The 18,287-nt window shown below is 44.0% G+C and overlaps 1 protein-coding gene across 1 annotated transcript; it reads right to left on the bottom strand.

Annotated features, from left to right (window-relative positions):
- Nucleotides 1-1,024: 1,024 nt before the first annotated feature.
- Nucleotides 1,025-17,249, bottom strand: thbs4b (thrombospondin 4b). Its single transcript, XM_035608896.2, has 22 exons — nucleotides 16,896-17,249; nucleotides 12,507-12,704; nucleotides 11,770-12,020; nucleotides 11,559-11,661; nucleotides 11,305-11,387; nucleotides 11,148-11,199; nucleotides 10,871-11,022; nucleotides 9,873-10,010; nucleotides 8,486-8,563; nucleotides 8,227-8,379; nucleotides 8,010-8,114; nucleotides 7,814-7,921; nucleotides 7,215-7,374; nucleotides 5,809-5,927; nucleotides 5,083-5,135; nucleotides 4,766-4,959; nucleotides 3,472-3,650; nucleotides 2,727-2,775; nucleotides 2,449-2,645; nucleotides 2,126-2,298; nucleotides 1,878-2,017; nucleotides 1,025-1,356 (listed from the first exon to the last, which is right to left on the bottom strand). The coding sequence occupies exons 1-22, from the start codon at nucleotides 16,972-16,974 to the stop codon at nucleotides 1,298-1,300; spliced, it is 2,823 nt and encodes a 940-aa protein (XP_035464789.2). The 5' UTR covers nucleotides 16,975-17,249; the 3' UTR covers nucleotides 1,025-1,297.
- Between the last annotated feature and the right edge of the window lie 1,038 nt (nucleotides 17,250-18,287).

The following is an 18,287-nucleotide window of genomic DNA, read 5'->3' as shown; positions in this document are numbered from 1 at the left end:
CGAATTTATTGATTTATTGATATTTTGTAATCTTAAACTCAGGTGATACAGAGTGGGCAAATATTTTGCCATTAGTGAATTTACAAATTACATTCTATTCTGATTAATACAATGGCACTGTTAGCAAAATGAAGCCCCACTGCCATCATCTGCTAATTTAGAATCATGTAATTTATGTGTGAGTTGAAGATGAATCCCTGATCATTATCTACCAGCCACTAGCTAAGCTGATGAAGGCAGATAGACATAATTTATGTAATAAGCCTGATATAAAGGAATCTGCATGATGTTATGTTGCCTTTTTCCCCCAATATTAAAGCCTTTCTTGTCTCTTCTCAGTAGGACCCCTGCCTGGAGCAAATTCCAAAATCTCTCTCTTCATCTCAGCAGCTTATCAGGGAAAATAATGTTTTGATGGAGTTTGGAGTATTTCTTGCTTTTGCTTCTGGAGGTCAGTAAAAGAGTGCTCCAATTTCAGAATGTAGGAAGTAGGGGATCGTCATAAGGCGTCATTTTCATGCATGTTGTCCTGAAGTGCATTAGAGTAAACAGGGGGTTCCATAAAAAAAAACACCTATATAACATGTACTGTTCACATTTTTGAAAAAAAAAAATAGTCAAAAAGATTCCTAATGAGACAAAATCCTGGTAATATCACCTTTTAAATCAACTCAAATTAACATGAATTCTAGTACATTAAACAGTCCTTTATTTTGACCAGGTTCATGACTATACAGATAACGTGGTCAGTTCGTCCTCTCCACAGACGGAGTAGTTAAACACAGCGAACACGATTGTGAGGCTGATCCAGAGCAGGTTCTGCTGGTCTTTTCCTGGCGATTATAAAACCAAACATGAGCTAAAATATTCCCAGTGACTACCGTGTAAGGAGCAAAATGTTATTTTTTATAGTGATGTCTAATTTATCATTTGAAACTATGATTAAAGCATGAAGAAAGCTAATATGTGGACATCTGGGGGACCACTGCGGGTCTCAAGTGCAGTGACTCTAGTGAAAGTCAGGAAAAGTTGGTAAGATTTATTATAACTTACAATGTTGGCATAACAAGCTCAGAGTCTTTTAGAGGCGATTAAACTGGAAGACACAGTTGGGAAAAAGGGATCAGACACGATAATATGCACATACAGTACAAAGATTGCACAGAGACTGTGCATATCAATACACAGAAGGACAGACAGAATGACGGACAGACACTCACATATACACACACACACACACACTCACACACACTCACAGAAGCACTCTTCGATTTGACGTCACTTTTTCATCTCAACTTCAGAGTGAGTCAGTGCTGTGCTGCGTGCTGAACTCCTGGAAATCCTCAGGGATGGTGTCTGTGCAAAAATGAGAAGTTGGGTATCATGAGACACGCTCAATATCTCAAAGCAAATGAGGCCAAACGTATTCTCTTCACAGCTTCGGTCTTGTTTATGCAACGAGGTAAAATATACTGACTCGTCCCAGACACGAGCCATAGAGGTTATTATTGAAAATATGTTATGTATTGCTGACAAGATTACCGAGTCTACAGCCGTTCTTAGGCTCTCTGTACTTACGAGGTGCTTGGAAATAAATGCTAATATCTGCGTGCTAATGTGCTCAAAAGCAATGCTCACATTCTACAACATAATGTTTACCACCAGGTTCACCAGCTTGCTTTACCATGATGACATAAGCTAAGTAGCACATCTGTACCAATGTTCGTGACAATCTATCTATTAGTTATGCCGAGTCACGCCTTGAGACCAGCTAAAACTCAAGATCAGTGGGGGGGGGGGGGTGTTTCCCCATAAGAGAACAGGAGAAAACTTAACGACAGATATGATGGATGGATTTGATGAAGTCTTTTCCTCACCATTGCAGCGGTACTTCAGATTTGACCAGATGATGTTTTCTTGAGAGAAACAGAACACACCGAGTCGTCCTCCCCTCATGGTCGTGTCAATGGTCACACCAGAGTCTGCAACCAGCTCAGTTCCCTCATAAAACCGCGCCCTGAACACCATAAAAGAAGGGATTTTTCAATTTTCTATTTCTATTTCTGTTGTTTACTTAGTTACATTAGGGTAATCGATACAACCGCCGAGTCTATGTGATATTCACCTGATGTATCCAACCTGTGGGCGGTGTTGCAGGTACCAGCGGTAGGACACCTTGTCCTTCCAGCCTACATTTCTTGGGTCCTTCCACAGCAGACGCACCTGGTCGTTGGTGTCTCCCGTGTGCCACAGTGAGTTTCTCAAGTGCTCCCCGGGCCCTGATCTAGACTTCACAGCCTGACGAAGTAGACACAAAGAGGTGAGGCGGGATGCGGAGGCAGACGGACGAGAGAAGAAGCAGGAATGGGAAACAATGCGGACAAAAATAGTTTGAGTGGGAATCTGGAAATCTGGGGACTTGCGACATTCTGTGCCTTGTGCTTTCACCTTAAGCTGGATGCCGGGCTCGGCCACCGCTCTGAAAGGCGTCGCCTGCCAGTAGGTCTGCTCGGTCTGCTTCCACATCACCACGTAGAAGGAGGACGAATCCTGGTAGCCAAAGATGAAGCCGGCGTAGTCGTCGTCAGTCACCGTGTTCACGTGAAACGTCCCCTCGAAGTCCACTCCGCTGAAAGCAGTGTAACCTGGATAGAAAGTGTGAAGAGCATATTATGTGTGGATATTTTAGTGACTGACATTCAACTCAGAGAGGAAGGAAATCTTACCAACAGCAAGTCCTGGATCGCTATTCATGGTCTGAACAATTTCCATTCCCTGGGTGAGAAAGATGGAGAAAGCTGTGAATAAGGTTTCCTGCACTTTGATTCCTTCAGTTGCTGAAATAATTGTGAGATATATTTTATGTATATTAAAAATAAGACTTGCAGGCATAGGTTTAGTATTTAGCGATGGATTACACCTGCAATTACTTGTCTTCGGCCACTTGAGTGGAATGGAATAAAATTGCGAACACTGTTAACATGGGGCCTCTTTAAGCGAACAGTTTGGCCACTTATTGAGACATCCTGAGAGAAATATTTGTCCCTTTAGCTGCTGAATGCTCCACTAGATTCACCAGCTCGTCACTACCTGTGTCGGCCTGCTGTTTGGTGCTGAGCAGGTAGTGTAACTTTGGTTTTTAAAGCTCGCTTGCTGAAAACAGCTGCCGGATATGGCTGGAAATGACTCTGTGACTGGTGAGAATGAGCAAAACCAGTAGAGTTGCCGGCTGGAACTTGTTGTAAAGCTCCATAAAGCCCAGGGAGGCTGCAGATTTGGGTGATAATCCTCTGTCGGCTCATCACTCTCACATCACTCATATTCATTTGATGCACTGTTATCATTTATAAGAGCATTGATTATAGCTTCTTTAACTTTTAAGATGTTTGTTGTGATTTTGCATCATGCAAATTAAAATATAATCAAACTGAATTTCACAAACAAAAGTTTCAACACGTGTGGTAATCTCACCTGGTTTAAAACAACCCAGTTGGGGTCGATCTGGGCATCGCCCTCGGGGTCCAGCACCACTGTCTGATAGGCCCGGAAGTCGGTCAGGGTCACCTCGGCGTTCTCAGGACAGTTGTCAATCCTGTCAATCACCTTGTCCTGGTCAAAGTCAGACTCGCACACGTCTCCAACGCCATCATCTGAGAGACAAGACGGGGACGTTAAAACTCGCTCTTAAAGTGAAGGAGACAATTGGTCATGATTTCATGATCGAGGCACATGAACAGATACTTGATCAGAGACTTTCATTCCACTTAAATCCACCTCGTCACAGTGAGTAGATTCAACACCACCTTGACTTAATGTCCTTGCTCAGAAGCTGCAAAACTGCAAGGCCTGAATATAAAACATCTCAATCCTACTCCAGATCGCCACATCATGTCTTTTCTTCAAGGAATATTTACATTTGACCAGAAGAACAAGGCTGTACTGTATGTTGCTTTAGTTCAATTTTGATAGACTGGTATTGACGCTCACTGTGGGTCAGGTCTGTACAGTGCTGTGAGCGTGTGTGTTCAGAAAGAGAAGCTGCTATGCTGCGTTTGCTGTGCTAAATAGTGCTGTGATGTAGTCTCTCAGCAAGTTAGGGTTGGGTTACACCAATCTCTTTGTACCATGTACTATATTATGGGAAGTTCTGAATCTGGCTGACGGTGTGGATTAGTAAACTGAGTATTGCGGTCATGATGGACTGTAAGGACATCATGTTGCAAATAAATGAATGTCTCCAAACAATTCAATGTATTTTGTATAAACCAAAAGGTTGACTGTAAAAAGTGAACAATTTGTTCATTGTGCTTAAAGAGGCACAGATTGAGAGATACTGTACATCCTCCGGTCACAGCCGGTCATTCAATTCAATGAAACAGCTTTAAATCATTCTGAAGTTGTTTTTCCTCTGTACATCACAGAACTCTCTGAATACCAACCAAAGCTGCCCTGCAACTCTTGATGTCAGTTGGCACTCGCCTCCCACTGTCTTCACAGCCCATTTTCCCGCATCTGATGTCACAAAATTGCCGAATGGGAGCTTGGGCAGAAAAAAAGTGCTCCACATGATCTGCCTGAGGCTGCCATTGTTTGATCTCCGTGAGTGTGAAATTGAGGCCGAAAACTACGGAATATGGATGCTGAGATGAAACAGTGAACATTTACCTCTGAGCACCGGGCTGCTTTTCAGTAGATTCCTACAGTAATATCTGGACATGTTTTCCATTTTGAGACGTGTGAACATGCGACGTTGTGGGACACTCACTGTTGTCATCAATCTGGTCAGGGTTCGGTACCAGGCGACAATTGTCTGGTCCGGGAGGGATAGTGTCCGGGATCCCATCGTTGTCGTCGTCATCATCGCACTCGTCGCCCTGCCCGTCTTTGTCAGTGTCCAGCTGGGAGCTATTGATCACGAATGGGCAATTGTCCTTGGTATCCTGGTGACCGTCGCCATCACTACAACAAGGGGAGGTGACAAGATGGCATGATGTGAAGAAGAGCTGTCATGGGAGAAGTAGTGGAGAGACATAATCTGATGTACGCTGATTAACGATGTAATGACTGTGACTGTAATATTACCTGTCTTGGTTCGTGTCGCAGGAGTCGCCAACCAGGTCATTATCAACATCCGACTGAAACGAGAGCAGAGTTCACTAGGAGACCTTCCTGTCTGTCTGTCTGTCTGTCTGTCTGCCTGTCTGCCTGTCTGCCTTACTGTCTGCCTGCCTGTCTGTCTGTCTGTCTGCCTGTCTGCCTGTCTGCCTTACTGTCTGCCTGCCTGTCTGTCTGTCTGTGTGTAAGTCTGTCTGTCTGTTTGTAAGTCTGTCTGCCTAGCTGTCTGCCTGTCTGTCTTCCTGTCTGCCTGTCTGTCTGTTAGTCTTTCTAACTGTCTGTCTGTCTGTCTGTCTGTCTGTATTTCTGTCTGTCTGTTAGTCTGTCTGTTTGTCTGTCTGTCTGTCTGTCTGTCTGCCTGTCTATCTGTCTGTCTGTCTGTCTGTCTGCCTGCCTGTCTGTCTGTCTGTCTGTGTGTCTGTCTGTCTGTCTGTTAGTCTGCCTGTCTGTCTGTCTGTCTGTCTGTTAGTCTGTCTTTCTGTCTGTTTGTCTGTCTGTCTGTCTGTCTGTCTATCTGTCTGTCTGTCTGCCTGCCTGTCTGTCTGTCTGTCTGTCTGTGTGTAAGTCTGTCTGTCTGTCTGTCTGTGTGTAAGTCTGTCTGTCTTTCTGTCTGCCTATCTGCCTGTCTGCCTGTCTGTCTGTCTGCCTGTCTGCCTGTCTGCCTGTCTGTCTGTCTGTCTGGCTCTGACTGACCTGGTTTGGGTTGGGGATGTCAGGGCAGCTGTCGCAGGCATCGCCCACGCCGTCTCCATCCCGGTCCAACTGGTCTCTGTTCTGGACGAGCTGGCAGTTGTCCAGGAAGTTCTTCAGGCCTGATCAACCATTCAGCCAGACAAGATAGTTAATGCTATTTAGCAGTGAAGGCCCTTCTGTTCCCTTCGACAGCAGTGGATAAATATTGTTGTCATAGTTGATTACAGTACAGTACAGTTTTATCATACCAAGTCAGTATAGACAATATTTACTGGAGCAGAGCAGAAACTGTTTTCATTGTCACTTATTCTGTAGTTTGGATCTCACAAGTGAAAAAAGTGAATTTTTGTGTCAACAAATTGACTGTTTTTAAACAAGAACAATATGCTGAAGGACATTATAGAAAAGAAGTCATTTTTTCCACCAAAGGAACCAACATCTCAGTTGTGAAGGTTTGCTGCATTTCCTTCTCTTATCTGATAGTAAACTGAATATAAGAAGAAATGTATTGCAATTTAAGGTGCGACCTTGAGCTTTAGGAATTGGTCATTCTTCACCATTCATTGGCATGTTAGAAACGATTAATCAATGTGTCGGGGAAAAAACAGACAATGATAATGCAAAAAAAAATATATATATCATTCTTGGCAGCCTAATGACGAAAGAAACCATATTAGTGAACAGTAAGATTATTACCAAACATGGGCGTTGCCTAAATGGAACTGATGGCACTGATACAGTCTTGGGGTGTTTATGATCCGCATCAGGGTTTGATCATTAAATTCAGTCAGCGATGCACTAAGGTGGATGTTCTGACTGAGTGATTTGTATTTAAGTAATTGAGAAATTTAACATTTGGAATAATGTACAATCTCGCAGCATGTTGTTGGTAAATTCACCAGTAGGTTGCGCTCTTGCATTTGCTAAGGCGGTGTACAGTTTGTGTCGAGAAGCAATTTTTTTGTCCATCGCAGGGAGGCAGCAGCACCACTAATACGCAAAGGTCAAGCAGTAGCGATAGGATGGAGGAAAAACTATCTTCTCTCCTGAAGGGTTTTTTAAATTTTTTTTTTAGAGGTGTAATCATACCAGTGAATGATCAAAGCTTGTGTTCGCTCTGGGATCAGACTGCTCGTGGCTTTGATTTTATTTTTATTTTTTTGCAGTGCTGCTCATAAAAGCATCCATTCTAACTACACAGGGATTCATTATTTCATGATTCAGAGAGATGTGCTATTTACTGTTTCATCCTTCTTGTGCAGCTCAAACAAGGAGCACGGCGCAAAATGAAACAGAGAGGCCAGAGTACAAAGTTGTAGCAGTGAGTGCCCCTCGGTGACGCTGGTTGTGACGCTGGTTATGTAACACACGGGCCTCAGTGTTCGTGATGTAATGTCTCTGCATACCGTCTCCGTCCATGTCATCATCACAGGCGTCCCCTCTGCCATCGCTGTCGGTGTCCCTCTGGTCGGGGTTCTCCACCATGCGGCAGTTGTCGCAGGCGTCGCCGTGGCTGTCCTTGTCACTGTTCCTCTGGTCCACGTTGGGCCTCAACCAGCAGTTGTCCTGAGACGAGACAGAGACGCACGATTGTCTCATTCACAGCATGTGCCTGTGTTTGTGTTCAGTGCCTTTGTGTCATTACATGAACGTGTCATCACGTTTTGTGATATCTATACAAATGTGTGCCCTGGAAAAAACAAAAACAAAGGCTTCTCTTGCACATGGGATGTTAGTGTGTTTGGGTGTGAAGACGGTGCCTTAGTGTGTATTTGAGCTGAAGGAATGAATCCACTAGCTGATTGAAAACGGTATTGGTGAATGGTTTATTGTTGTTAGTTCACAGGACTACTGCAGTTCAATATTTTAATAAGAGTCAGAAGATTTGGAGAGTAAGGGAGAAGATATGTGTCTCCCCCATTTTATGATCATTTATAGACAAAAAGATTCATTACTTGCAGCCCAACTGTGCTTACATGGATTAGTTCAAACACTTCCAACCAACCTGTTCGTTTGGAATACCATCACCATCTGCATCGTCATCACAGGCGTCCCCGTGGCCGTCCCTGTCGGCGTCCTCTTGACCAGAGTTAGGGACGTAGATGCAGTTGTCCTGTGAGGACATGTTACAGTAAAAAGATGAAAACAAGGCCTCTCCATCATGACACAGTCGTGTTGGCCGACCGTTTTGCAACGTGTACCTTTCTACAGCTCGCATCCTTGCATTTGAGTTTCTCGTCTGGGTATCCATCAATGTCGGTGTCCTTCCCGCAGAGGTACCCGTTGCCCGCCCAGCCGATTCCACACTGACCCAAGACAAATGAAACTCCTCAGACAGCAGGTATGTGCAGCTGTGTTGGAGTACATTATGTGTGTGCAGGAAGTACATCAGAGTATGAGAGCGGCGTGAAATCCTACCTGACAAGAGACCGACCCATCTCTTTCTGAGGTACACTGGCCGTTGATGTCACAGGGGTTGGTCAGGCTGTTGCCGCAGCTGATCTCCGGCTTACAGCCCTTCACCTGATCTCCCGTGAAGCCCGTCTTACAGGTGCCGCAGTGATACGAGCCCTGTGCGGGAAGAAGGACAACTTTCACGTGGGCATTCTTCAGGCGGCAGTTTGAAATGTCACACAAATGTAACAATCGTCCAATGAGACGCGCGCAGGAGTCTTACCATAGAGTTGTGACAGACTGAGTTCGCAGCGCAGCCTCCGTTGTTGGGCCCTTTGCACTCATCAACGTCATCGCAGAGCTGAATTGTGCAATTTGAGCATAATGTAATTATCCAAAAAAAGGCTTGTTTTCATGACAATTTGCTTCTCTTCACATTTCAGGTATACAATAATAAATTCACAATTGATACGATAAAATACAAACAAGTGCTCTGATAGGGGAGCTCGAGGTTACTGTAGCTGTATTCGGTAACACTAAATATTTTGCACATATGAGATATTATAAAGTTGCGTTTAAGAGGGATTCAAAAAACAAATGGCACTGTTCATTATTAATCTACCTGGATCTATGATAATTAATTACCCTATTAGCCCCCATAACTTCTAACAGTCACTTTAAGGGATGCGTTTGTTTAACAACCCACAATCCCCAGATTTACATTGTAACGAGGATCCTCCCACATTTTTAATGCTTTAATTCTGATGATAGTGCACTGTCACTTATGAGACTGTTTCCTCAGCTGGCATGCATTAAAAAGATTATTGGTAAAATATCTTAATCTTAATCTTTGTTCCCCAGCAGCAATAAAGATGTACACTACATTTAACCCCCCATGTTTTGCTAATTTTCACTTTTAATTTGGATGTTTGACCTTCACTGTGCAGAATGATGCATGTGCAGTGTTTGATACTCAACTGTTTTCATGTAAATCTGTTAAAAGGAAAGGTTTCTCTGTGTATGTAAAACTAGTTTAACATTTACATCTTGCATTTAAACTTTAGGGAAAAAAATAATATTTAAATTATGACAGATTCGGGATATTTCAACGAGGGAGAAGGGGTAGAAGTAATTTAAATATTAGTTATTCTGGAAAAGCCACAGCAGACAATGGAGAGGGTCTTTAATGATAATGTCCTTCGTTTAAGTACTGCATATTTTAAAACAAATTAATTCAAAAATACAGTAAATGATACCATAACTAATTTAATTGCGATATCATCATTATCCCCTTTTCTCCACGGCCCGATTGCCCATGAACACTTTTTTATACCCCATATTTTTTAATAGACACACACTAATAAATATAAAAAACCCAACTACAAAAAAACTCTCTTAAACACAAAGTCTTTACCCCCACTTGCATATTTGTCCTGGTATATGTGGTAAAAAGTTGCCAGTTAATCTAGGTGCACCAAACAAATTGGTAACAAAGTGTAGGTCACCAAAAGGTCACCAGTACATACAGCATTTTACTTATATTACCTATGTATCTATTCTCCTGCAGCACAATTAGCCTTCATGATGACATTTTATGTCATCTTTGCTGTATTATTATCATTCTGTTCTCATTTTGTCTGTGTCCTCCGTATCTTTTTCCGCTCTCTTACCTGTGTGTATGTCTTAGCGAACAAAACTCCCACGCCCTCCACCGCGAGGCCGGTGTAGCCCAGCGGACAGGCGTCGCAGCGGTAGCCCGGGGCAGTGTTCACACACTTCACGCCAGCAAAGCAGGGGTTAAACTGGCACTGCAGGAAGGAGGAAGAACATGAGCTCTGTTGAAGTTGCAAAATGTACGTGGTTCCCACAGGACCTCTTCCCGGGATGCTTTAAAATTTGACGACACTTTAGCTCGTGCAAAGGAAAAAAGGAGAATGCTGAAGGGGCCAATCCTTAGAAAAGAGGTCAGTGCAAACAAAGAAAGACAAACAGGCGAACAAGCGCACATACTTCTACCACTTCTATCCTGCTGAGAACCTTCATATTAACTTTCACAAAGTTGCCAAACTTTACCTTAACCTGCGGCTTAGGTCCCCAAACCCCATGACACCATATAAATTTCTGCCTTTGGAACCTGCGTGCCAGTTCCATGAACCCATGGCCACGTTCTTTATCTAACTCCCCCAAAATTTGTGAACTGTATCATAGACATTTTGGGACCTGGGAATCCCAATTTTGAATTATACTTATCATTTAAAGACCTCAATTTGTAAAACAACAACAAGAATAACAAAAACCCTTCTCTAGACCATCATTCCCAGGCTCATAATTTCACAGAGTACCCCCAAGTAATGCCCTCTAATACAGCTTTATATTTTCAAACAATCTTAAATGGGGGCAACATGTTGACCTGCAGATGTATATTAAATACTAATATATATATATATGTTCCCGGTTCAAATCCTGTGACGAATGTCATTCCCTCTCTCGCATCTCATTTCCTGTCCCCTTTCTTATTAAGATTATTGTACTTTAAGAATTTACACAATCTGCCAGTCCAGTTTACTGGTTTGTCTACAGAGCGGCAGAGTTTCTGTGCCAGGATTTTGTCAAAAAAGCAATTGCCTCCGGCCCACACTTGCCTCATGGGAGTAGATACTGGCCTTACCTCGTCCACATCGTCACAGTGGAAACCATCGCCGGCGTACCCATCGGGACAGGGTCCGCACTCAACCCCGGTCGCTGTCTCTATGCACATATCCTCACGGAAACAGACACCCGGGGCACACTTCGGTTTCACCACTTCAGTTCCACCCAAGCCTTTAAAACACAAGAGGAAAATCATAATTTTTATTGCTGTCTGCCGTTTGTTAACAATCAAAAAATAGTCATTAAGCATCAAATTTACTGGCGAGAGACAAGGCTGTAATTGGAGATTATCTTACCGCAGGCCTGACACTCAGAGATGGTGTTTCTAAGAAAGGAGGTCTCCTTGACCTACAAAAGTTCAAACGTAAACATATTTATATGCAGATGTCAAGGAGGTCAGGGGTCGGGTAGTAGGAATTAGGCGGCCTCCGTGTAACTCTGAGAGGTGTTTACCTGCTGAATGAGGACGTCTTTCAGCTCATTTATCACCTTCGTTAAGTCCAGCATTTGATTTGACAGCTGCTTCGTGTTGACCCCTGAAAGAAAAGGGACCGTTATTTTGTTGTACTGAGGCGGAGGAGCATGTTCTCAAGTCACTCTGAAAAAACTTGGGCTCTTGTTTTGTTTGTCGCTTCCGCCGTGACTGTTTTCCCCTCGAACATTTGGCCGTCTCCGTGGATGTTAACCTCCACAATAAAGAATCTTACCCAGAGTTTGAACGGAGTCTCTTTGTTGGAAATGGCAGTCTTGTAATGAAGCAACATTCTCAAATGTGTCTCCAACCACCAGCTTCAGCTCTTCTACTCTCTCCTGTAGGGATAAAACAAGTAAAAGTGGATGACTAAGCAATTTAGACAGCTCCAGCTTGTTTATTGAAACATTCATTTTTGTGTGGAAATAATGTTAGCGATGTGTCACCTGATCTCTGGCTTGCATGGTCTTTAGCTCCACCATACCATAGCCTGCGGGCAAACCCTGGAAGGCAGCAGGGAGATCCCTTATCGTCTCCACCAGCCTGCAGTCCAGATGCAGCTCCACCCCTCCGGGCCCCTGCTGCTGCATCCCCTTGAGGTGGAACAGCAGTCTGTGCATTTGGCCGTCGGCCAGCACCAAGTTGTTGAAGGTTACCGAGCTCATCCTCTTGTCACTTCGCAGGTAGCGTAACACAGCTATGAGATCAATGATAATTGTTCAGTGTTTGTTGATCATTCCACTTCGTGTACATCGCTGAGTTTGTAGTGAGCTGTTGTGTTTTACTGGTGTTCACTTAGAGGGGTTTTTAATATAAGTGGTGTGAAATGTGGTCACCCAAAGAAATCCAAGTAGAATATTCTCTTTTAATTTTAGCTCTGTTTTGGTCTCCTCCCGATAATGTGGGAAATATTACTCTGTCTGCTGTCTCCTGCTGGGAGTTGTTTTTTTTGAAAGAAGAACTGCCTGCTTAGGCTGGAAACAAGGTTGATGAAAGTGGTCAGGGTGAATAAAAACACTGAGGAGAAAAAGCTCTTATAGAGCTGCAGGAAACGCAGAATCTAGGTACAATTCTATTTGGGTTTATCACATAACACACAATCCTTTAACCAATTGGTGGTGTAAAGATATTGATTAGTGAAGCTTTAAACTTTGCAGTTTAAGCCCCTTTGATGCTCCCCTACCTCTGTTGAGCTTCCCCATCACTGTGAACTCAAAGTACTTGCTGTTGTCCCTTGGGTTGTACAGGCCAAACACAGTGGTTCCGGTCTTGGGTTGCAACTTGAAGGAGGCTAGGATGAAAGCCTCATTCACCCCTTGCTCAGCCAGACCCCCCTGCAGCAGGTCTGGCAGGCAATCAGGCGAGGTGAGCAGATCATAGACTGTTGACAGGGACGGGAGAGAGACAGGCAGTAAAGCACATGAGTAATGGATGATGAGATATGAATATTTACAACCTGCAGCCGCACTCCCATCACAGAGTAAACACATCCTGAGTCAACAAGAAGATGATGATGTTGATCCAGTGTTTGTTGCTCTTACGAGACGCTGCGGCAATCAGTCAGAGCAAACTTGGCAGACGGAGTAACCCCAAAGAAAAATCCGAAGTAGGTGAGTGAATCTAGGCTATGTACTTTTAGTTTTATGGTATTTTTTAAAATTAGTTCGGTCGGTACAAAAGCTGTGTGGCTGATAAAATGAGTGTGAGCTTTCATTTTCAGCCACAGTTCGCAGGCAGAGGTATGGCAGAGTTCAGACATATCTACTGACAGGCTACACAGTGGGACTGAAATGCCAGAGAGATGCCGTACACTCAGGTTCATGTTTGAAGGCTTCCTTTAATAAAGTAACTTGGGAGCTGGGCAGGCCATGAGAGAGGATGTGCAGTGAATCTACCAGTCCACCATCTGTACACATCATGAATACACAAGTACCCTAAAAGCCGTCTGCAAGGCCCTATGTCGCGAGGGAATAAAATTGCTACCAAATGCTCCCAGAGATTGGCCGTTGTCAGCCAAGATTGCGAAGCATGATCCGCAGATGAGCACTCGTCTTTCTTTCATCCCTCTCCTCCGGCCGTGGTCACTGACGTCGGTGTATTTCAGCACAACACAGGGATTTTTTTTTTTAAATGCGTGCAGTAAAATGTGACTAAGCCCGCTCACACGATGTTGTCAACATCACTTTCAACAAAAAGAGATGAGGGGTTTTTTTTCATCCAAGATTGCCAAGATCACCTGGTGAGTATAGCACAAACAGATGGATCTGTTTTTCGCTCAATGTGACTTATTGCGCCATTAAATTGACTTGGGTCCAAAAGTGAACAAAACAAAAAGAGAACAAATGGAACTTTTTGCTCTCTTCACGTTTTAAGAGTAAAGCCCGGTTTATACTCATGCAAAGGGTCGACGCAGAGAGTGTGAGTGAGAATGTGCTAAGAGTCTTGAGCCATTGATGTTGACTACCTCCTGGTCTGTGGTGTACAGCTCCACCAACTGTCTCTGGGTGGTCCTATGATCTTGCTGGCTGTGTTAACTATTTTTGTGAGATTACTTTTGCTTCTAACCCCTTACGTTTCCATACCAGCATGTGATGTTGTGAGGGATTATTCTCACTCAGTTATTACACTGCCGAACCACTAGTTTCTAGAGGAGTTTTTTTATGTCACTGTGTGCGAACCTCAAACAATGGGCACTTGAACTGAGCAGATCATGTCGGAGTTGGAGCGAATCAATGGTGAACAACAGTTCAAGAGACGATCGAGCTGACTGAAGGAGGGTGAGTTTTGCCCGCTTGTCCGACTACGGAGAGACATGGGTGAGACGTGCTGCCAAGACGACCAATTGCTGTCTGCTTTGCTACGACATGTAGCTAGTTTTCTACAGAGGTGTATCACTTATAAGGGTTTGCCATTGACTGTGTACAAAAATGGACGTAAAGACTCTGGTTCCAGAGAGTGAAGCTAATGCTCAAGTGACGGAAACCTGTATTCTCTTAAATGACCAGCAGAGGGCGACTCCACTGGATGCGAGGTAGTCGGTTTCTACATAAGTCTATGAGAAAATCTCCCTATTTCAAACTTGAATCAATAACTTCAGTAAACATTTTCCTAATGATTTTAGGGTCTTTTCACTAGATCCAAGTCTTCTCCAAAACGGCATAATGTTAATTTAGTAAATCATGGTCCTATTTAGAAATTCGCATATCATCCAATGGGTGCAGATCACCCTCCACCCCTCTAAATAGGGTTACTTCTGGTTAAAAAAAAAACAAGATGGTGCTGGCCAAAATGCCAAACTCATGGCTTCAAAATGGGTGACCTCACTGTGGGTTGCCATTTGGCTACAGCATGAGCTATGGCATCGGCTGCACAACTACACCAGACATACACCATTGAGTCACTGACAGAGTTCAAATTGGCCTTTACTGTGAAACTTCGGAAAAAGCGGTGGAGCTGGTTGTCCACTAATCAGAGGGTCGATGGTTCGACCCCCGGCTCCTCGGGTACCTCAAAATACAGAACACCGAATTGTCTCCCGATGTTGCCCCTGTTCTACCATTAGTGTGTGAGTGAGTGTGTATTTGTAGTGTAAAGCACAAGAGTGGTCAATTACATTACAAAGACTCACACACACTTACACACAAAACACACAATGCTGCTGTTCATAAGTCTCCTGGACAGAGGGCTTTGTGGGAGTCGTGGTTGTTTTACACCAGAGATCCTGAGAGAGTGCCTCATTTCACCCCCTGATTAACCTCCGATTTCAGGCTTCATAAAACCAACTGCTGGAAGCCATAAAGTAATCCAGTCTTGCCCTCTCCTTAACACCAGCATATAAATCTGTTACGGTTGTAGATTACTCTTAAGTGTGCAAATGGCTGGCATTTTTCATCTTTTCATCTCAACAAACGCCTCACACTTGAGGGCTTGTGTGTAGAAAGGCTTTGATTGATGGTGGATTCCTGTTTGGAGATACTATGTCAACCAGGAGTTGAAGGAGTTACATCATCAACATCGGCAAGTAGTTAACATAAACAGTGAAGTCACTTTTTTTTCTTTCTTGCAATACCCATGAGTATGCTAGCTGACAGGAACAGAGATCCATTTCATTTTATGATGAGGAATAGTGGAATAATAATCATTTTGTTCTCCCTTTTGTGCTTTTTGAGTCATATTTTTTTAAAGTCTTGAAGTCCAATATTAACTCTTTAGCTGCTAAGCGCTGCATTCCTTTCTCCTGTGTCTGTGAACCATCTCGTGCTGAGCAGGTCGTGTGCAGTGCTGTTTAGAGCTGTTTTCACTAAATATAGCAGCTGTCTACTGCAGCTGCGAAACAACACTTCATGAGCCCTGGGAGAGAGAACGGGAACAGTGAAGTTACGGCAAGAGAATGAGATTAAACTCACTATAACGCCAAAGGGAGCTGTGATTCAGGTGATAATTCTCTTTGGATCCATCAAATGATCCATTTCACATTGTTTTTACATTTTTTTATTTGATACACCTATAATCATCATTATTATGATGATTATAGGTGTTTTAAGGATACACTTTGGCCGTGGGCAGGGAGTCTCCTTGTGCCCAACTAACCGCAGCATTGAATTGGTCTCACTCCTGTTAAACACAGTGAATTTCAGCCATGCGGGACAATAAGCCATTTGCAGGGCGAAATGATAGATGATGAACACCATTAATCCGGACCTGCTTTATACAAAACATCAGGTAGCAATTGGAAAAAGATTGCAGGGATTAATGGGCGCGTGAAAGGCACGTCGTCAATCAACTCGAGCTGTTAGAGAGCGCCTGATAAACACCAATATTTGTACGTGTCGGCCGCCGCTCCAGTTTTCTGTGTGACCTTGAACACATTTCTGTGGGACTGTGAGTGTGTGTCAGAAGGAGAGAGTGTGTGTGTGTGAATTGAGGTTCAATATTGCGCCCAGATCCTCTCTGATCATTCCCATGTGTGTGACCTAGCTGGGACTTTGAGTTGAATTGATCCGAACCAGAGAGCTGAACCTCCTGAGCTGGAGTAATCAGGCAGATTCAGCCCCAATAGATATGAGAAGCAGGGTGACTGTATTCTTCAGCGGAAGAACGGTGGGTTTAAAACTCTGTCTACTTTTGTCCTTTATCTTTGTCCTGCCTCAAACACCCAACATTTCTTGTGAAAAAAAAACTCTGACAGGGATACTTCGCTTTTTATTCGTACCCCAGTGTCTGTCACACACAAAGACTAACCCTTTGTTTTTCTGGGTCTGCATATGATATTCTCTTTCACAGTTGTCTGCTTTATCCATTATGCATTGAACTTAAACGCAGTGTGGGAAAATACGCAGTGCTGCTGCCATTAAATATTTTTTGACAGAATGCAGATTGCACCACAGGTAGGACTGGAATAAATCTCAATATATTTTTGTGGGCTCGTTAAAATTCAAGCAAACGAAAAAATGATTTTAATTTCTTGGATCAACTATCAACAATCAATTTGACACAATTTAAAACAATGTCATGATGACATTTAGATAATAGATATGATTGAATAAATTGAAGAACTTCAAACAACACTTACCTAGAGCCTGGGCTTCCACGTGTAAACACAGTTTTAATAGCAGCTGCGAGGCCAGAATCAGGCCCGTCCACAAACCCATTTCGTCCCTCCAACTGGTCCCAGATCAGCAGTTTCTTTCCAGTGTCTTATCTGTACGTGACACAGTGGCAGTTTCCCGTATGTCTGCGGCCGCCGTGAGTGGTGCGCTTGTGTCCCAGCGTCCTTTTGGAATCAGAAGTGAAGCAAGACTCTCATGTTAAGTCTGATCGAAGCTGATGCCAGTGTGTGTCTGTGTGTGTGTTCGTGGATGTGTCTGAATTCAGTGTGAATGTGGAGAGAGGATTGCAAGAGTCTTGCTGAGGGAGGAGCATCAGGGCCAGAACCTGCTTTTCAAACCTTCCTCTGATGGCCCCATGCGGAGAAGGAGTGACCTGAGGGAACCATTGCATTGGCTCCTTCTGGCTGCTGCCAATTCCCACAGGCTCTCACACAAATGTGCTGGACACGAGCGGCTTCTGATCCAGTATTGGAACCAATTTCTGGCCACTAAAATCACCTCCATGCTTCACCTGAACTAGAAAAACCTTTTCACTCCTGACATCATGCTCGGTGTGACTTTCTGAAAGGCTCTCGCCCACGTCCAGCAATTAGACCTAGTATTTCTTTTTTTTTCACACTCAGTGTGAGACTCTGGGAGATTTTGCACTTTCCCCTTCCAGGCATCAGAAGCGACACCTTTCCCATATGCCCTTGCTTCCTCCCTCCTTCCCCGGGCAAAGTCAGGAAATGAGCCCACGCCTTAACAAGCCGTGTTAACCGGCCAGCAGAGCTTCAGACAGGCTGCTGGCTCGCACGGCCTCCAGGTCGTCAGCGTGTCTGGCACCACGCGACTCGCCACATTTGGCACACACGAGTTCGCTCATGTCTTAATGATGTTTGTTTTTCCTTCTTTCTTTGCCTGTTCGCAGCTTGTTTTCCCAGCCAAGCGGGCTTTGTTCTGCGAACGAGCACAAAAAAGGACTGAGTCTGAATTAAATATGTCTCCAATAAGTTCCCAGTTACACAAAGGGGATCAACAAAGCAAGAAGCAAATGAGTCATAGTTTCCAAACAACTACCACGCAGGTGTTCCTTGTGGTTAGTCTGTAAACCACTGCTCCGTTCATTCATTGTGTACTGATATGGACTCCCAGAGTTTTATCTGCTGTCTGATTGGTTTTCAAAAATGATCCTTTGCAGGCGTTTTCCGGTCCCGGATGCCACAGACCTCCGTGCACGGCCGGCAGCTGCGGCAGAGAGCTCAGTGGACCACATCAGCCGGCTGGACGACCAGGGTGGAATCACATCATGGTGCGGTCGATGAGGTCAGACAGCGAACGTTGCATCTGGCTCTGAGATAAAAACCAAACCCCAA

Source organism: Scophthalmus maximus, chromosome 20 (genome assembly GCF_022379125.1).
Source record: "Scophthalmus maximus strain ysfricsl-2021 chromosome 20, ASM2237912v1, whole genome shotgun sequence".
NCBI classification, from domain to species: domain Eukaryota; kingdom Metazoa; phylum Chordata; class Actinopteri; order Pleuronectiformes; family Scophthalmidae; genus Scophthalmus; species Scophthalmus maximus.
Note: the sequence above shows the minus strand (reverse complement) of the source record. Positions and strands in the feature narration are given on the sequence as shown.

What these genes read in the sequence shown, in the direction of transcription:
- thbs4b (XM_035608896.2), bottom strand. Translation starts at nt 16,974, where the DNA reads ATGGGTTTGTGGACGGGCCTGATTCTGGCCTCGCAGCTGCTATTAAAA. An exon ending in CCATGCAAGCCAGAGATCAG is followed by an intron (nt 11,662 to 11,769) that starts GTGACACATCGC and finishes TTATCCCTACAG; the next exon opens with GAGAGAGTAGAAGAGCTGAA. An exon ending in AAGACGTCCTCATTCAGCAG is followed by an intron (nt 11,200 to 11,304) that starts GTAAACACCTCT and finishes GAACTTTTGTAG; the next exon opens with GTCAAGGAGACCTCCTTTCT.